General features: G+C 50.6%; 3 protein-coding genes and 1 pseudogene across 4 annotated transcripts; 2 read left to right on the plus strand and 2 right to left on the minus strand.

The window, feature by feature from the left end:
- Positions 1–2,219: 2,219 nt before the first annotated feature.
- Positions 2,220–5,028, minus strand: CTHT_0058750 (uncharacterized protein; the record flags this gene model as incomplete). The annotated part of the gene is made up of 3 exons (XM_006696132.1): positions 2,220–2,482; positions 2,639–4,334; positions 4,768–5,028. The coding sequence occupies 3 exons, from the start codon at positions 5,026–5,028 to the stop codon at positions 2,220–2,222; spliced, it is 2,220 nt and encodes a 739-aa protein (XP_006696195.1).
- A 3,670-nt stretch (positions 5,029–8,698) lies between these two features.
- CTHT_0058760 (uncharacterized protein) lies at positions 8,699–9,001 on the plus strand (the record flags this gene model as incomplete). Its single annotated transcript, XM_006696133.1, has 1 exon — positions 8,699–9,001. The coding sequence occupies one exon, from the start codon at positions 8,699–8,701 to the stop codon at positions 8,999–9,001; it is 303 nt and encodes a 100-aa protein (XP_006696196.1).
- Positions 9,002–9,114: 113 nt separating this feature from the next.
- CTHT_0058770 lies at positions 9,115–10,203 on the minus strand (annotated as a pseudogene; the record flags this gene model as incomplete). The annotated part of the gene is made up of 4 exons: positions 9,115–9,154; positions 9,215–9,274; positions 9,578–10,108; positions 10,196–10,203. Coding segments are annotated over 4 exons (639 nt in total).
- A 5,581-nt stretch (positions 10,204–15,784) lies between these two features.
- CTHT_0058780 (uncharacterized protein) lies at positions 15,785–17,029 on the plus strand (the record flags this gene model as incomplete). The annotated part of the gene is made up of 1 exon (XM_006696134.1): positions 15,785–17,029. One exon carries the CDS (start codon positions 15,785–15,787, stop codon positions 17,027–17,029), a length of 1,245 nt encoding a protein of 414 aa, XP_006696197.1.
- Between the last annotated feature and the right edge of the window lie 2,913 nt (positions 17,030–19,942).

A 19,942-nucleotide genomic window follows, 5' to 3' on the forward strand; every position in this document is an offset into this window, starting at 1 on the left:
GGTCTTGTATGAGTTGTTCAAAGGACATGTAGTAACAAGCATGAGTTTTGGTGACTGCACGGTGAAGGATGAAGAACCTTGCGCGGCCAAACAATGCCGAACCCTGGCCGGTTGACACGATGATCGTGCCACTGCATCACAGCTCATCTTCCTTCAGCAAAATACATGATTTCAAATATTATGCAAAAGAATAGCCCTTGCTAGACACTTCAAAGATGGTGTTGGGGAATGTTTAAAAGTTCCCAGACAAAAGTTGGTATGACCTCTCACCGTGTTATTTCCAAAAGAACAGCTGGAGATGGATGCGCTACAAACGATCACAAACGTGGACATGGCTATCGTTTGCCTCCAGGCTTTCTTAAAATCTTCTCAAGCGGAAAGAAGAATATGCCTGTCATTAGGCGCACACCCGGATTGCCTGCTCTACAAAAGCGCCTGACACGGTGCCTTGAGCAAGACGATATCCTCTACCGAGAGGAACTTGAACAGACTGCCGGGTTTCAACAGTATAGAAGCAGCTTCGACGATTAGGACACTTTTTGCTATAATGGCATCTACTTTCGATGTTTTTATGGTTTGACCCAGTAATTTGGTTCACTAAAGACCATAATAGGCAAACCATCGATAGACTCAGGTCAACTTTAATCATTTGTCCTAGGACCGGCAAAAGTGAAGCAGCAAGCACGGAAAAAGGCCTGAAGAAACAGCGTTCGAAACGCATAGCAAGCTGTCAGGGCACATAGTTTTCTTCCCCTTAGTTGTTACGGTAGCTAGATATGGGGAAGCCCGCAGACAGAGTTTGCAAACAGCATGACAGCAGTGCATTCTCTACTGAGACATCGTATCATAATGAATATTAGAACAAATTAAGTAATCAGAGCAACAAGTTATTTAATGTTTGTCATTGACAGGAAAGCCCGTATTGAGTTTTGGCTGCAGCCGATCTATTTGCCATTCCCAAATCCGTTCATTTGGCCCCCAAATTCAGATTTTGCAATCGACCTAGACATAGAACGGAAGTAGATCAAATATCCCCATCTCTCCACTGGCTGTGACGTAAAGCACCCCGATAAACCTTCTGGAACGCAAGAAAACTGTCAAGCATGGCATCAGACAGCTGCCCTTCCCCCCACACAGCAAGCAAAACATCAAATACCTCGCCGATTGCCATTTCAAGATAAGACAAGCATGCCATTCACTCAACTGACTGACAAGAATAGTAAGAAAAATTGCCTTCCAATTGATAGGCGGAACAGACAAAAAAAGAAACCGGGAATCTTACCGCTGCATCGAGGGAGATATGTGGTCGGCCATGGGTTGAGGGTATCGAAAATGGACAGATACCGGCCGGGATGTCCTAAAAGGCGTTCTTGCAACGATACTTTTAGATATATTATGCTTGCATGAATATGAACTGAAATGCGTTAAAAGGGAGTATCCTCGGTGTCTTCATAATTCCGATTTCGAAGTGGAAGACAAACAAGTTCTTGAGCACCATTTAAAGGACAATTATATTGACGCTACCAACTCGCTAATCATGAAAATTGGGCTTTTGTCGTCTCGATCTTCAATGGCAGGTATTGGGACCAGTCCTTTGATCACCCAAAGGCACACGAAAACCAAGGGTAGGGTCAGTAATGAGAGAACAAGAGAACGATGTTCAAGAGAAGCCAACAATAGTAGGACCATTTAGCGAGAAATTCGTCGCATCATAGAGCTTCCCTCATGGGATGTTCTGTCATTCTAACTCTTCCTCGGAATACACTGGTGGTATCCACAGCTAGGTCACTGTTGTCATGGATTGGAAATGCGATTCCACGGCAATACGAAACAAGGAAGATTGAGTAATGGATCTGCAACTAACAGAGCTAAATTTCTGTTCGTTGTCATTTTTTGTGTCCATATTATGATCAAATAGCCCCATGTGTTCCTAGGCCGAGCCAAACCCAAGACCAACCTAACGCTCCATTGCCCCATTTTTTTCATGCTTTCTCCCGCTAGAATGCTAAACTAGATGTGAAAACAAGGATATGGAAGAAGGTTCAAAAATATAAGGGTATATCATCAGTAATTGGGAAGCACGCATATACTACTACCAGGATGGCAAAGTCTGACAAGGTCACCGTGATTAGAAAAGGACCCCCGGGGCCAGTAGGGTACAAGTTGGTGCGAACATGGCGGTGCCCTGTTGTTTGCTTATAGGTTTCCAGTTGTAGAAGTCACTGGGCACCTTCTATGGCCGGAGCAAAGGTATAGTTGAAATCGAGAAGGCCGTCCAACATCCAGTGCTGAGGATCCCACAGGTCGTAGGTACTGTCATAGTTCATGCCGCTGCCCAGTATAGAGCCCTGGGCGCCGTTGGCCATGGCCACGCCGCTAGCGCCGGGTGTCAGGGAACCGTTAGAGGCCGCTGTAAGGCCAAAAGCGTTAGGAAGTGCCTGAGTTGACGAAGCCAGGGTGCTGTCTAAATGAGTCGACGAGGCTGAGGATTCATTAGCCGAATCGGGATTTGTAGATTGTTTCAAAGCTACCAAGATGTATCTTAGCCCGCACGTGTTCATCAAGAGGAACAAGGCAAGGACGAAAAAGATGTAAACTTGGAATGAATCAAGAAAGAATGGGAAGGGGTAATACTCACCGTCGAGCGTGCCTCGTCCTCTGGCCTGGTACTCTTCCCTCCAGTGCCAGATGGAATCGAACACCAGACTCATGCTGTGTCGGCAGCGGACCTTAAGTTGAAGACTGTCATCTATCTCTGGCTCGTCGGGCAGCGCCGCAGGGTCTTTGATCTTGGCACCATTCCAGAGAATAACCATCAACTCAGCTAACCTCCAGTTCAGGTCGTTATGAACCACACTAGTCTGTCTAATAGCCTGAATGGTCCTGTGAAAGAGATCTTTGCCTCGCGCGTAGTCAACCTGCTTGACAAAGAACGAGCGCATGAGTTTGAGCAGGGAGAAGCCTGCAGCGACCAGCATTTGCTGGATGTAATTTGTGGCATATTTCAGGAGGTAGCCGTCTTGGAGTTGGTACCTGTACTCCTCAGGGCATTGCTCCCGCTGTTCCCTTGAAGGACCAAGGATATAGTCTAAATAGCTTGTGGTTGCCCTCCAGAGAGCCATCAAATCATCCATGTAACCCGGCGTGCTGCTTGAGTCGAAGAAGCCTGCTAGACGGAGGTGAAGACCAGCAGCTTTAAGATGAAGAACCACAACAGGCGACAACCTCTGGGACAAAATTGAGGCCTGGAGCTCATTGAACTCTCGCCTGTACACGCGCATCAACATGGCGCGGTGCTCATCGCCAGCAACACCGCGAGGGTCGCTGGCACAGCTGTACATCTCCTTGGAGACTTTATCGCAGAAACGTTCAATCTGCAATCTAGCCTCCAATTCAGGGCCCAGCGAGTAAGGCCCCGAGTCGTTGGGCCGCACAGCCAAAGTCCAGTCGTACAATGTAGACGCTGGCTGGCCATAGCCCGTTCCAACAGTCTGAGCCACAATATTACATACCGCCCATGTCTTGATGCGGTCATGTAGGCCTTCTTTGTTGAGTTCCACAGCGAAGCGAGAGAAGTCATTGATATGGTTTGGCCGGTGCAGGCCGAGGCCGGTGGCCGCCTTCATCATGACACCACAGAGTATATGTGTGGGGTCAGACGACGTTGTGCTGGTCGGCAGAGGCCAAGCACAGAGGAGACAAAGCGCCTTGACGACATAATAGGTCTGGGGAACATCACCAATAGTGGTCCACAGCAGCTTGTTCAAGGGAGTGGCCAGCTTGTTGAGGATGGCCGTGGGATCTGGACCAAACCGCCTGCTTGCAACAGCTATGATGGCCCAGTACAGCAAGGCATGCTGTTGGTAATACTGATCTGGAGTTTGATTTTCGTTCAGGAATGGCAGGAATGGGTGATAGCAGGTCCAGTACAGGTGAAACAGTTGGCGTTCTTCATCCTCAGTGAGCCTGAAGTCGTCAAGCTCGCGAACGATACGCGGCATAATGTAGGCACCACCGCCCCGCTTGAGGTGCAGAAGCGATGATACGGCCTCATCCGAGCCTATCAAGGAGGGGTTGCGGGTATGTGTGTAGTGGCTGGCAACAGCGGGTGACTGCAGCTGAGACTGCATGGCTTCTTCTTCATCCTCAAGAACAAAGCCTTGCGCTTTTGCTATCTGGACGGCGCGGCGAAGGCGCTCGATCTCCTTCTCCATTTCGGCATGCTTGGAACGTTTGCCAATGCGCTTAAAGTTAGACTCGATCTTACACTCGAGCTTAAGACGGTTGCAACGCGAGCAACTCTGGAAAGGTTCTTGGACGACATCGCAACGGAGCTATCGGGCACAGACGCTTGGGTTAGCAGCTTGGCAGATATGATTGGAGCCAGTGGCTAATGATGAATAAGGTTAAAAAGGATGGGTAATGAGGGGGCCCGCTCCGGTGACCGGCGGACGGAACCGGAGCAGCGGAAGGGGTTGCGAATGCGGAGACGGAAGCGGAGTATAAGACGGAGGAGGGGCATGCCCAACTGTCGGAGCCTGACACTCAACAACTCTCCGACCTAACAACTAACCCCAAGAAAGCGCTCAAGACAGCAGGCATGCAGCTAAACCGGCAAACGAGGAAAACAACGCAAACAAAAATGAAACAAAAGCAGAGAACAGTACTCAAGAAACGAACAGATAACGATAGCTACCAGGAAATAGGCAAACAGGCAAGGTAAGAAAGCGGGGCAAGAGAGAGCAGGCAGAGCCACAAGCAACCAACCTTCTGCTGTCGACACTCGTTGCAAGCACGCTTCACACCAGGCAAGCGTCGTGTCTTGGTCTCTGGCGAGGCCTCGCCCTGCGGGTGACGGTCCTCATGATCACGGTGTTCTTGATCGTGCGCCTCGGCGCTGTCGTGATCAGCGGCACTGGCCGGACTGCTGTCCACGGTGCTACGCTTGCGCTTGACGCTAGTAGGGCCGGCGCCGGTACCGTTCGCGGCGTGGGTCCGCACGCCGGCAACAAACTCGGGGCTCTCCATGGGGCAGCCCGACGAGTAGCGAGTGACTCTACTGCCGAGTCAACTAAAAAACGGCCGATGACCCGATGGCTGACGATGATAAGGCCGGCGCCCCGCGCTGGAGTGGGGAGCAGACACTGAATGCAACAGCCAGCGACCAGTAGCCAGGCACGCCCGCGATGTGAGAGGAGATCCGAGTGGTGCGTGGTGCGTGGTGCGCGATGAGTGCTGTGACTGGTGAATGCCAGCACGCGCGAGACAAGCGCAGCGTGGCACCCAGCGTCAGACTCAGACTGTCAGTGTCGGGCTGTCAGCCTAGGTGCTTCAGCCTAGAGTGTGGCCTCGTGACGCGCTGTGGGCGGAGTGGGCGCAGTGGATTCCCGGTGCCCGACACGGCAAGCCGACGGGCACAGCTGCTGACGGCTGAGCGCTCGGGTTCTATCAGACGTTGGGCCGCGGCAGTTCGCTCTTTTGGAGGTCCGGTCTCGCGGTCGAGATGGCAGACCTGGGAGATTTGGAGGAGAAAAAAAAGCCGATTTCCGGAAGGCGGGTGAACTGTGTGCAACCAGGTCTTGCTTCACGTTGGTGGGCGGGGATGGTGTGACTCTTTTCCATGGCCTCTCTGCACTTGTCCAGCCTTGGGCGGGGAGCTCACGTCGCTTTTCCATGGTTGAACCACGCTACTTGGGCCCGTGGGGTCTGACTCGTCGCCTGCTTATTGGTCCTTGCTACCCCAATGCCCCACTCTCTCCCATCATCAGCGAATCATCGTCGTCCATGACCTGGGACTCGCTCAAAATTTTTCGAAGTTTTTTTTTCTGTCAACAATTCTTTCCACGTGTAAGCCGGGTGGATCTCAGGGCTCGCCATCATCTCGCACCGTTGCACAAGCGGTTAACCGTTGAAAGATAATGTCAAATCTAAACATTAGCTCAACGGCTCAAGTCTTTGGCGTCACCGGAAGGCTTTCCGGCCGTCTGTTGTCATTGCATAGTGTAACCCCAACAGGTCCCAGCAGCCCAACCCCACGTTCTGCTGCTGCGCCTTGTTTACTCAGAGATACTTAACCTAGGCACAGATATCCTACTTGTATCTCATTGGTCATTGTAACAGTAACCTATGCAGCATTGTTTACCGAGAGCCCATTTACCTCTCATAAGGTCAATGTGTTGAGTCTAAGGTGGCCTGAGATGTAGGTATGTCCTGAGAGAGTAGATTTGAAAATCTCCCAGGATCCAAGACCAGACAACCAGCCGGCTTCTCATAGAAGTTCATCCTAAGTGCTGCCCACGTTCCGATTGATATCCGATCTAGGTAACCAACTACCTGACTTCGGCTTTTGAAGAGCCATATAATACTTTAATATACATAAAGTTGAGTCAAGAGTCTAGTACTTTCTAGTAGCATGGTAAACTCATATGTGAAAACTTACTGGCTTTATTCGTTGGCCAGTGCTTTGCCGGCGATCGAAGGTTATGATTCTCTCCTGAACGAACTTCATGTCCTCGCATACCGAACAAAGAACTAGGAATATTGTCTCAAGCACTATGGACTCGCTCGCCTTTTGTGAGCGGTGAGTCAAGTACGTGTCTTCTATGTCAACTTCTACGTAAGATCTTACATGGCACAAGGACAGTATCTCAAATAGCAGGTAAAGAATTAGAATGAGGACTTGCTACTGTGCTGTTCTCTGACTAGTAGATTGTGAACTTGTAACTGTTGTTATGGTTACTACCATACGTGTTCGTCATCACGATTGACTCATCGCAAGTCCCAGTAATGACATAGTAACTAGCTTAGAGCCTGATCCATTCTTTAGTATGTATGCCAGGTATATTATGCTTGAGAGCTGTATACGTATCAAAGTTGAGATACAATTTTATTTCCAAACAATATGGTGTCGATTGGAATCTGTTTCCCCTTTAGAACATCTGCGTTTATCCCCAGAGAGTTTTGGAAGGACTAACATCTCGACCAGTTGTTTCAGCTGTTGGTTAGGTACTTACTATTTCACATTTTCTTACATCAAGCACCTTTCGCTATAGTAGATGAATCAAATTTTTTTCATATCTGTGAGGTGAATGCTATGAGAATTGATTCGTTCTTGAAACTGTTTCCTGTGAGAGCTGAGCAATTTACACCAATTATGAAGAGACTCAGTGGTTGCAAGCAAAGAGTGATATTAACTTTCCAAGCTGGTCTGGCTCCTATATAACAACAACGAGGTGCTTGTCGATTGCCATATGCAGTCAAGATCTTCGAAAGATGTATCAATCAGAACGATGTTCCGAGGGATGGGTAAAAAGATTGTTCTTGGAATGTGCTTCCCCGTGACATCAGCTTGTTTTCCTGGAAACTCACGTTTTTACCAGACCATGTCGTTTTGCACCGTCGCCCCGCATGCACCAAACCGTATCGCATACACCATTAAATATAAATCCAAACCTTACCCCGTGTGCTACACTGCATGCATATTCTTTCCTCTATACCGGCGCACTTTAACCCTCTCCTGATTATACGACCCTAATTTCCTGCTTTTCTCTTACCAGCGCTGACTGACCGGTTGGGAATATCGAAGCTTACGCGCAAGACTCCGCTGAGCCTCAGATAGATGACATACACCACGAGGTACATAAAAGCCTAGAAAATAGAGGAGACTGTGTCTTGCAAGCGAATCCAAGTCGATGGCTTAGTATTGCGCGCGCTGAGCACTTCTTAGATCAGTGTATAGTTATACGATATGGGATGGTGCGTCCAGGGCTACGGTCCAACACAAGATTCTCCATAACTAACCGGCTGCTACTTAGTAAATGTTGTCCATCCCATATCATTGTTATGAGATGAAGCCCTCATCTAGCACTTGCAATGTCCGTCACTTAGCTTGTGTCCGCGTCATCAGAAGGTCAAAAACTACCGACAGAAGCTTGGGCTTCACAAAAATAAAAAAAGACGAAAGAGTAAAATGTAAAAGCATGCCGACGGGCAAACACAAAAGGTATCTAGATTGAGAACTACAGTTGAAACAACGCAGGTATTGCTGTCACTTTTTGTTGCCCGCTTCCTTTTCAGGGGGTGGCACAGCATTTACACCAGCCACAGAGAATATGGCTGAAGCTAGGTCAATTAGCTCCACCTGCCCCAGTGACGTCGTGCAAGACGCGGCAATTCCACTTCAATAAATTGCCTGTGGCCACCAACACCACACCAAGCCGCCAAGCAGACCACCACTGGGAATTCTTTTCCGGTTATCATCGACACAGCTGCCGGAATGGGTTCATCTGGGTCTAAAGTAGCGCAGAAAACTGCGCGCAAATTCCCGTCCCGTCCTCCTGGGACAATGCCAGCAGCTGGATGGCCGAGTCCAGCACGTGGTCACAACCCGCAATCCCCAGCATCTCCAACAGCTCCACAGCAGCAAGCAGGCCAGCCGCAAGCTTCATATACAAAGAACGAAGGTTAGCTTCCCTGATATGGTCGCTTCAGCGGGCTACTAGTGTCTGGAAGCCAACAATGCTAGCATATGGCCGGACCAAGATCTAACAAATTGCTTTTTTGTTCAGCGATCCTCGCCGATTCTGTCGATCCAAGCAGTCCCGACTATGTTTCGCCCGAGTTCGCGGAGAGATTACGAAAAATGGGCATAGTGCAACCAAACCCAACGTACTCACCATCGTCAATAGCTTCGCCAGTCATGGACGCTTCGGGCATCGCCCAAACTTTATCAGCTCCACAGTATCCGTCATCACGAGCAAACATTACCCTCAATGTTCTTGAGGCCCGGCGGAAACTCGAAGCTGAGGCTCAAGCCGAGCTTGATAACCTTGGCAAGTTGACGAACAAAGGCCGTCAATTCCTCGATATTACCACGATCAAGCAGGCTCTAGTGCTCCGTGACCGCGGTGTGGCCACTTCAGATATTGAATCCCAATTAGGACTGCGTCCCGGCGTTGTGGCAAAATTAGGACCCAAAGGGCTCGTATCTCCTGCATCATGAATTGCAAGTCTGACAAACCATACCTAGCGCAATATCTACTTAGCTTGCGTCATTAATTGCCCAGCCTGCACTTGGGGTTGCTGCGCGAGCCATTACTTTCCCGCAATGTCGACTCAAGACCCCAAGAAGCCCTTCTGGTTTTGGACCACCGATCTACTTACAAGATTATCCCGATTTGAGGCTCCAGAACATGTGTGGAGGGCCCACCCTTACCAGGCGCAGTGACCACCGTCAATTCTAAGATCAGCACCCGTCATGAAGCTGCTGGCATCACTAAGTAAAAAGATAGCTGCCCCTCGGTATTCGTGCGAGTAGCTCAGCCGCCCGAGCATGTTGCCGTTTGACCAAGCGGCACTTCTCTCTGGATCTGCCTCGAGGAGATTTTCTGTCATGGCTGTGATGATATACCCCGGTGAGAGAGAATTAACACGAATTCCGTACTGACCCCATTCCGAGGCAAGGTTGCGAGCAAGTTGGAGAACTGCAGCCTTTGATGCATTGTATACTCTGCCTGCTGGTCAGTGCTGAAACGAAAAAAAAAAATAAACATGAATTGTGTGCACACTAAACACTCACGGGCAAACTAGCTCCCTGTTTGCCACTGTCCCGCTCATGCTGCCAATAAGCACCATGCTTCCTTTCTGCTTCCTCTTGATCATCTCCCGAGCGACCGCTTGTGCGGTCAGAAACACTCCTGTTACGTTGGTGGCCAACATCTTCTCGCAATCCTCAGCGGTATACTCCAGGGCTGGTGTCACCTGCTGGATGCCGGCGGCAGCGATGAGGCCATCCAATCTGCCCTCGCGTTCCGCAATGCTTCCAACAATATCGCCTAGACGCTGTTGATCGCGGACGTCCACGCGGTGGTAGCTCAAACGGGTGTTCAGCTCCGAGATAGCGCGATCGACTACCCGGGAGAAGTCGCTGTCCTTCCCCGGCGCCGGCAATCGGTCCAGCGCGTGTACGACCGCTCCCGCTTCGAGCAAGGCCTCAGCTTGGGTGAGGCCTACACCACGAGCGCCGCCCGACACAATGATGACTCTGTCTTTGAGGCTGAACTCGGGGAGGAGATGCTTGGCATCATGGTTGTGCCGGCTCAAGCTTCGACTGAATGATCGCTTCAAAGAAAGGGCGATTGGAGTGGGACAAAGGATTCGAGTCTTTGCCATAAAAGAGGCTCTCATACAGACTGACATCATCATTCTTACCACTTTAACTAGGGTAGCCACTTGGAGGTAACGTAATGAACGGGTTGTATTGAGCTGCTTATTATCCTGCGATGATCCTGTGTGGAAGGGGTTGTTTGGGAAGTTTGGCTCATCAACACACTCTCAATTATAGCCAGATCTTGGGCCAGGAGGTAGGTAGTGTTACAGTTCCCAAATACTTGTGTTATGAGCACAATAATTCTGGTATTAGGTCAAACCCTCAAATAGGGGTCGTACCTTCCCATAACACATAGCAGCCGACACACAAACCGGGAGGATAAAATTCACCGAGTCATCGTGTTAGCCTAGAACGGGTCTGTTATTGGTCTTGTCAACTCCTTTTCTGTTGTGCAACATGGTTGAAGAAATTCAGATGCGTTGCGTTGTGGAGTGTGGACAATCAGCTCTAAGCAGAGGCGAACGAATTATCTACGAAGCACAACTGATAATGTACTTCGTATTGGACGATCCTTTACATCCATTGGCTAATGCCATCGCCGACTGAGATTCCCGAATTCCGCGTCTCTGCTTCACAACTCCGGCCATTTTTCTTTTCCGATGCGGTGCGACAAGAGGTCGGGCCGATGACGAAACGGCTGTCTGAGGGCTTCACAGAGGCGGCATCCACCATCGCACCAGATCTTTGGTCTGTGGGGAAGAAACATCAAAACTGATGCTCCAAGGGGCCAGCGACGATGAGCTATGACGAGTAGTTGTTGAACAGTCGCCTTGCTACTGTTCGTCCAATCCTTACAGAGATTAAGTTTAAGAAACAAATCGTGTTGATAATGCATTGTCATGACAAGCTGTCTCCACGCCAGTGTTACTGGTCAAGTCTGACATCAATCTGTAGGCATCTCGTCGCCAGCCATCGTGGTCTTGAGCAAGCGCTGAGATGGGGAGCACAAGCGGCCGGCTCCTCGTTATTCCGCGAAACAGCCGGGATTTGATGGTGCTGAGGATGGACGGGCTTCTCGGGCAACAACCGGCACGTTTTGATGTCTGCCTTAGGGAACCAAGTTTTCCCCTGCTATCTTTCCCCTGACACACATGGACGCGCTGGGCGGGAGTTTCCTTCTAGGGTCATCCCAAAGCCCCATCCAGGTCCCACTGCGTGCAACCGTTCTGGACGCCACAAGCGCCTGACAAGCCTATCGTCGCTTGTTCGACACGGGAAGATGTCTCACCACGTTTGTCCGAGGAACTAAAAGCAGCCGGGCACGTGGAAGACACGAGGGAAACACGCGATCAAGAACAAGCAGCAGTATCCGCTATTGACCAATTTTCTTCAGGCTTCTTCTGGATGTGCCTTTCCAATCCGGCACGAATCCCCGAGGACCCCTGCGGCGAAGTTAAACGCAAAGATGCTTCCAACCGCGCCTCGGGCCTCGTGGTATTGGCACGGTGTTTCAACGCCAGCCTTACAGCCTCGTCGATGCGCGTCATTATGCCCGATGATACCTTCCAGGGCCGGATTGTTCCTTCGACAAGCTTGTTTCATTCTTCGGAAGCCCCGAGAGGACATCGAGAATCTCTCGAGAATAACGCGAATGGCGAATACTGGCCTTAGAGAAGCAGAATGATCGCCCAGTTGCCAATTTCCTATGAGAATTCCGTATCCTTGTTGCAAGCAGTTTCCAGAGAATCGGCAGGACCGGCACTGTACAGATTCCAACGCACATGCGGTGAACGTCCAGAAAATTTGAAAATCCGATGCTGAAAATTTTATCTCCCTCTTCCGATCTTACAGAAGGAAAGAAAACCCAGAAATCCCGCTACCCCTTGCATATCGATCCGCCAGTTTATGACAGCGGACAATGAGCGGTGTAGGATTGGCCAATTCTTCGCAGTCGCTACTGTCAAGATCGGCACAGAGTTGCATGCCGACTCTGTAGCTGTCATGAGAATTTGGGTTTCGTTGTTTTTCCCATCCCACGAGCATTTCTGCCCTCTTCCGAGTGCCGGCGACATGGATTGCCGAAGACCCGGACGTTGATTGGTCAATACACACCCGATACATATCAACGTTTTCGGATACCTCGGCAACAGTCATCGGGGGAAGCGTGGCAGAGGTAAACCGTAGCACCGCAAGGACAATGGCAAACCCTTCAGGTCCCGATGAACAGGGCCCTGGGAGGGTTCAGGACTGCCATTAACTTCATTTCCGCCAAGCCCGGTCCGACATCAGACCACTCGGGCCTTGGTCGGCGATGCTGGAGTAGTGTATTATGCTGGGGATGAGATGAGGCTGATGCGGCCTGAAGCATTGCTGCCAACCACGATGACGTTTCATCAGTCGAGTCTGCCGTGGGCACTGGATACTGACTGGGTCGCGGCAGCGCCGCCGTTTGCCGTTGTCGTCATACCCTGCATGCAACGTGGATATGCTCCTTATCGCACCGTGGTGTTCTTGCCCTTGCGCTGCACACGACGGATACAGACCCTGGACTTCAAAACTCCTTGATGGTGTGCGACACCACCCCACAAGTTGTGGAAGGGATCCCACGGAATAAAGCACCGAGGAATAACAATATTGGCACTAGTGTCCGCACAACGAACCATCTCAGCATGCTGCAGAAACAATCATGCGAGCACAGATGTGATGATGAGGGAGGTGACCACGCTCCGTATTCACGGATCTCGCTTTGTATCGAATCGCTCATCATGACCGGCGGGGATCGTTGGGGATCGTCGAGGATAGGATCGGGCAAGGCGGCAGCCCCGGATTTTCAAGGGGCATGCTTGAGATTAGCTCGCACGTGTCTTGTTTCCAGATCGTATCCGTAAGTATCTTCCGTTAGGCCATTCGGATGTCTGGTGATGATGCTTTTTTTCCTCAGCACTATCACAGATCAGCTTTCCCTTTCGTGCCCTACCCTCCGCATTTTTTTTCTTTTTGTGGATCGTTGATGGAGGACCAGGGAGCATGCTGCACGACAGCTTGGCCGTGCTAGGGATAGCTCAACGCGGAGACAAACCAGTCAAACCAAAACCTTGGATCACGTCAACGTGGCCATGGGCAGCATGATTGATAATCCTGGAGGCGAGTTTCCTAGCTTCTGTTCTTCCATGGGTGACCTGGCGGTTGTTGTGAGTGTTGTCGATGCCACTGTTGTGGCTGTCTCCAGCAACATCACCTTCCAGAAAATTTGTTGATGATACGAGATGATACATCATGCGAACTTTCATGCCACTCCGTCATCCTGCAGCACCGCATGCAGCATACTTCCACAAGCTAGCACAAAGCTAAAATCTCGGAGCACATTACCGGCGCCTGGTGCCTTGCACTTTTTATTCCAGTGCATATTTTGGAACCATCTCGCCCTCTGATTGGCTCGTACCTCGGGGGCTAGCACAGTAATCCTGCTATGTAGACGTGTAGTTGTGTTCTCGAACGATACGGACAAGGTAAGGTCACAGAAAGTTTTCACGGTTTTTCCAATTACCTCCACTACGTGAGCTGCCGCTCGAAGGCTGCGGGGACAGCCGTGGCACCACCCGCATGGGACCGGGCGCGTTTTGGCACTGCTCGCGAGCCTGTGTTTGTTTCACATCACATCGCCTTTGGGTTCGATGCCATCTCTCAATCATCGTATCGTCATTGCTGGTGCATGCTACACACAGTAGTGCCATTTAGGGGCGCTTCGCGCTTTTGAAGCACCCAGTAGTTTGCGATATCCTGTCGCTGTCGCCGTCACCGTCACTCTGCTTTTCCCCAGTTCTCAATCCGAGGAAATGGCCGTCACAGTGGCAGGGACAGGTCTTCGCCCTTAGCCTTCTCCCCGCTGTTCTCCGATATTCCCATAAGCGGTCATTACTTAAAAGCTGTTCCGCTTTTGGCCCACACTGAGCCGATTTGGGCCAAACCCGGAGGTCGTACGATATCCTGCCAGTCTACTGCCGAAGCGAGTGACCCTGGATCTGCAAGGGTACTTGCAGCCGGATGAGGCTGTTTTGGGACCCCTGGCATGCCATTGCCTGCCATGCCAAAATTGCCTTTCGCTTGCCCCAGTTGTAGACTCCATGGCGACCCCATCGTGCCCCATCAAAGATTTTTCGACAGAAGCCGCCGTTGCCCTTCTGCCCGATCATCAAACATTTCGCATGGCATTTTCTTCTAGGATCGTGCTCGCGTTTTTGCTGACTACCCAACCATGCCCTGGGCCTGTCTGCGTGCCCACTGGAGCCATCTATCTGCTCCTGATACCACGAGCTCGCTGCAAACATCACCTCAGGTTCGTCGGGTGTTTACGGGGATATCTTGCATTGCCTTGCCCTGCCCTGATTTGCCTTGGAGGAGCGACAAGTCCATGCGGCTCAAAGGCTTAACGTCTGATTCGTCCGGAAGGAGGCGCCTTGCCTTCCACTGCGGCGTTGTTTCATGACTTGATGTCGACATGGCGCGATGTGATGGACGACGGCTAGTGATAGACGTAGCCTACGGTGAAGCGGGCTGCCACGCTACAACCTCGAACTGCCGCCCCGCGGTTGCACTGGTCTGGTCAGCTCCGGGTGATGACGGCGACAAGACGAGGAGAGAAAGGCCAGGAAGGTTGCCGTTAGTTGTCACATTGATGGGTTGGGTGCTACTCTGCACCACGGCACTGTACTACGATAGCCATGATACTCTACAACAACTGGTTCCTTACAATGGAGACCCAAAAAACATGATGGGTCAGACGGCAATGATGTCTCTCTGTAATAGGCCAGTCTCCTTCGCCACGAGGTATGTGGCGAGTGTACGTGAACCAGTACCAAACACACGGCCTTCTCGGTTCGTTTGGATGGAAATTGAAACTGCCAATAGTGCTACGTAGTCTCGTGCGGAGATACGCTTAAGCCCCGTTCCTGGTTGCTTTTTTTATGTCGTCGCCGCGCCAAAGATGCACCAGTAGTCTTAGAGATACCGATAGGAGAGCACAGCTCCAGGAACTGACCCGCAAGGCTGAAAGGAAGCTGCTCACGACAATAAGCGCAATGCGGACAACGGACGTCAGAGAGTGTGCCGCCAGCGAAGCGCTGGTTCTGCGCGTCTGCCAGGGGTTCGTGGGGGCAAGGGTCCCAGCCGATGCATGGCAACCTAATCCCGTCTGGCGGGGACAGAATCCCGATCATTTTGCTCGAGATGGCAATCTCATGCCAAAATCCCTGCTAGATGCGGTCATCGTACGAGCCAGGGGGGTCAGGGGCGGAAATATGACTCGTCTGCGGATTTTCGAGTGGGAAGAAAAAAAAAGATTGATGGGGGAAAGGAAAAACGGGATGAACGAGATGCCAGACGTCCCACTCCGACTTTCTGCCCAGATTTGGTTTAAAACCCTCCACGACCGCCCGGGGACGCTCGTGAAGATCGTCCTCTCACTTTTGCCAGTTCATTCATTCCACAATCGTTAGGCGGGTCTTCCCCTCCAGCACGGTCTTGTCTTGTGTCGGCCACTGCCACCAGCAGAACGCCAAAGGCCAGCAAGAGATATCTATATACCCTCTATATCCTCACTCGATTTCTCCTCCCCCCCTTCCTCCTCAACACCGTTACCGTTTTTGCTAGTCGCTCGGTCGATCCTAGACAAACACAATGGCGCTCACATACCAGCAGTCCAAGCTGGTCAAGGACACCATCCCGGCTCTTCGTGAGCACGGTGAACAGATCACGACCATATTCTACAAGACGATGCTCCGGGACCACCCCGAGCTGCACAACATGTTCAACAGCGTCAACCAGAAGAACGGCAGGCAACCTCGGGCGCTAACATCCGTCATCCTCACCTTTGCTTCCAACATAAACCACATCAGCGAGCTGATCCCAAAGTTCGAACGCATGTGCAACAAGCACTGCTCTCTTGGCGTCCAGCCGGAGCACTACGAGATAGTCGGCAAGTACCTGCTTCGCGCTTTTAGCGAGGTGCTCGGCCCGGCCATGACGCCGCAAACATTCGCTGCCTGGGAGAAGGCCTACTGGCTCCTAGCCAAGATGTTGATAGGACGTGAGCAGCAGCTCTACAAGGACTTTGAGAAGTGGACTGGGTGGCGCAAGTTCAAGATCGACCGTGTCGTTCCCGAGACGCAGAGCATCTACTCCTTTTACTTGGTGCCGCTGGACGGCAAGAAGCTGCCCAAGTACTTCCCGGGCCAGTACGTTTCATTGCGTATCCACAGCCCCGAGGGCTACATGCAGGCCCGCCAGTACTCGCTCAGCGATTACCCCAGGGAAGACTACTATCGCATTACCGTCAAGCGCGACGAGGGCACCCGCTACTCGAACTCGGTCTCTAAGTCTTACTTCCACCCGGGTCTCGTCTCGAACATGCTCATCGACCACATGGGCGTCGGCTCTACGGTCGAGCTGTCGCACCCAGCTGGTGATTTCTTCCTCGATATCAACAATACCAGCATGATGCCTCTGGTTCTCATCTCGGCCGGTGTTGGCGTCGCTCCTCTGATGGCTATGGCCAACACCGTTACCAAGCTACAGCCGGGTCGACCGATCTCGTGGATCCACGGCTCGCGTTACCAGGTGCCCTTCGAGAGCCACATCCAGCAGCTCAAGCGCCAAAACCCGGCGTTCCGCACCAACATCTTCAAGACCCACCTCGCCGACAGCGATGTCGTCGGTGTCACCTACGACTACGACTTTCGCATGGATCTCGCCCGCGTTAACCCCGATGATCTGTTCCTCACCAATTCTGGGACTGAGTACTACATCTGCGGCCCAGAGCAGTTCATGCTTGAGATGTCCGACTATCTTAAGTCCCAGGGTGTGCCATCCAACCGCGTCAAATTCGAGCTGTTCTCGACTGGCGATCTTGCGTTCAAGCACTGAGTGCTTTCGGCTATGATCTCGACCCTATAGACTTGCTCGTGCAGTCTGCCAGGTCTGAACAAACTGTGGCGCTTGTTTTGATTTCAAGTCTCGCTCTAGGGGTTGCCGATTTAGCTACAGTCGGATGACACCTGTAAGAAGTGGCTCTGATACCCCTATCTATTTCGTCCAGGTTGTTTTATTTTATCCTATTTTTCGTTGACTCATATCTGGCGTCCGGGTTCTGGAGTTATCTCATCGTCATCATAACATTGGGTTTGGTCAAAATCTTGGGGTGCAAGTGGGAGTGCAGGCGTCGCAAGAGGGTCGGTCATGATTGTGTTGAGACAGGGAGTAAAGAGAAAACAACTAGCAGAAAAGCCACCATTGTGTTTTCGGCGCTGCGGGATTCTTGGGTTAGAGATAGCTTAGAGAAGTTTCTATCCCTGGGAAGCCAGTTACACAGCTGCTAGGGAAATAGTGTAATCCTAAGGCCATCTTCAACTTTTTGGTTCCGCTTGATTTTGAGTTTGAAAATTGAGTGAAGACGTCATGTCATGTCTCCAGCGGACCCGTTCGTCAGGGGATGATAACGGCATCGCTGATAAGCAGATGGGTCTCTCCATACGATCAGTCTCCCAACCTTTTTCGTCTCACCAGAAAGCTGTTGGAAGTGGGTGTCTTTGAAGCCGTTCTTTTCGCTTCCCATTGCCTTGTGTGTTTAGACGGTTCATGGCATCTTTCCGTTCACCCCGCCTAACGGTGACTGGGTTCTTATCACGACGATCCAACTCTCGCTTCTTTCTCATAATGAGCTGGTTTTTGCTTCTTGCGCCCGCCGCAGACTTGTGGCTTGAACTTTTCCAGTTTGATCGCAAAAAGCCCCACATGATATTAGACCGCCTGTCGATTCTTGGCCCGCTAAATTCTTTGCTCTCTCCTTTTGTTTCTATTTTCTTCGTATTAGGGACTACACTAGCAGGTATGGTGGCCACGGTTAGGTAGCTTATACTTTCTCTAATCGGGTCTCTCCGCGCGGCTACCATTTTGGCCATTCCCTTCCTTTCAAAACCGTTTCCAGAGCCCCGGATATTGCGGTCTTGGCGGTAGTTTTTCAGATTTTCGGTGTCGCTTCTCCAATCTCCATCGAGTGAAGCCGAAGCCTCGTCTTAAATATGTGACACTTGTCATCGACTCATACCATAGCACGTGAATGCACATTCAAAATATAGGACACAGCCTTATTGTCCATGGCAATATGATTTGCCTTCGAAAAATTCGGCTTTCCTAAACGAAAGATGGGCCAGGGTCGTCTTCAGCAGTTAAGACTAATCTTCTGTCGCGGAATCTTGATGATACTTGGATCTTGACGGTAGAAGATATTTTCATCTTGAAATAATTTTATGGTCATTTTGGCAAAAGGCGCATCAGTTGCTGTAGTGGCCAACCCGTGCCTGTTTTTCTGGAGGTATATGTCATTCACTATGGTAGGTATCTCCTTCCTAGCCCTGGAAATTCGTTAGTTGGCTGCGGAAGATTTAGGCGGGCTGTAAGGCGGCCATGGAAAAGAGGTTGAAACGTGTGATTTGAGAAAATGTTAGGGGTGCCTTAGGTTGGCCCCTCCCAATCTACACAAAGTTCCCTAAACCAAAACGTCAGACAACGTCTTGCTCCATCGAACCGAGATTGCTCAGCCCATATGAATGCAAACAGCCGCACCGACGAAGCTGTCTAGCCAATTGGCTGTACACGTGTCTTGGTCTTTTAGTAGGCCTTGAGGAGCTACGTGTATAGCAAATTCTGGCTGTTTGTCAAGTGTTTTTGGTGCACCACATCCGTCAACCACTTATTCTCCCCGGCTTCCTTTTAGTGTTCATTATGCAGCATGCTGGGTTCTGGAAGGCTGTTTATGAGCCTTAGAAATCTACACTCAGAACTACATCGGCTCCCACCGAGTTAGCCAAAGTGCTGTCTCAATAGCGGACCTTTCAATCTCTTCATGTCGGTCTGTTTTGTCTGGACTTCAAGCGCAGCAGTAGAACAAGCGCCAAAAGGCCAACATAATAATGACCTCTGACTACTTTCACTTCGACGGCTCGACTGACTCTACCAATTTTGACGACACTGTTGCATCAAATGCTCAGGATTCAAATACCGAGTTCGATTCTCTGCTGAAAAACCGGCCTGGGTTGAGACAAGCCTTCGCCTAGGCTGTTTTCAAATTTATCAAACAATTGAAATTGCTTTTCAATAAGGTCTAGAAAGCATTAAGCATGCAATAAACATAAACTCGAAGGTGGAGACGTAGAATGAATGCCTTCAGGAGAAACGCGCTAAGTTGAGAAAAAAGAAATTAACCTGGCGCTCGATGACTTCTTCAACACCGCCCGAAGTGTTTCAGAACCCCGGCCATAGCCTTGCCAGGGAGCTTTTCGGATGTCCTTTGATAATTTGTCAATCTACTCCTTTTGGGCGGTGAAATTTATGTTGAAGTTTCCCGAATTTAAGAAGGGAGATTTCAGCGTCACGATGGACATGGATAGGTTGCTTAGTTCTAAGTCGGTAAGTGTTTGGAGTTTGCAGGGTTTCTTTTTTTTTTTTGCGAAAGGAGCCGTTAGCTTAATGTTCTTCAAGCAATATACTAGGTGCCTACAGTGTCTATGTATTATATTCTTAGTTCAGAACGTCGTCGTCGTCGTCGTCGTCGTTGTTGTTGTTGTTGTGGTGGTGGTGGTGGTGATGGTGGTGGTGGTGATGGTCAACTTTGCCATGCATGTCATTAGAGCGGCTTCAATCAAAACCATGCAAGAAGGGGAAGATCACCAGGAGAGTTTTTGCGTGGCTTGCGTTGAGCCGCAACCTGCCCTGCCTCAACAATTTATAGTGTCCGAACTTCAGCCCTTTTTACTGGCAGTTATTGGCTGTTACTGATGG

The sequence above is a fragment of the Thermochaetoides thermophila genome (assembly GCF_000221225.1).
Source record: "Thermochaetoides thermophila DSM 1495 unplaced genomic scaffold scf7180000011820, whole genome shotgun sequence".
NCBI classification, from domain to species: domain Eukaryota; kingdom Fungi; phylum Ascomycota; class Sordariomycetes; order Sordariales; family Chaetomiaceae; genus Thermochaetoides; species Thermochaetoides thermophila.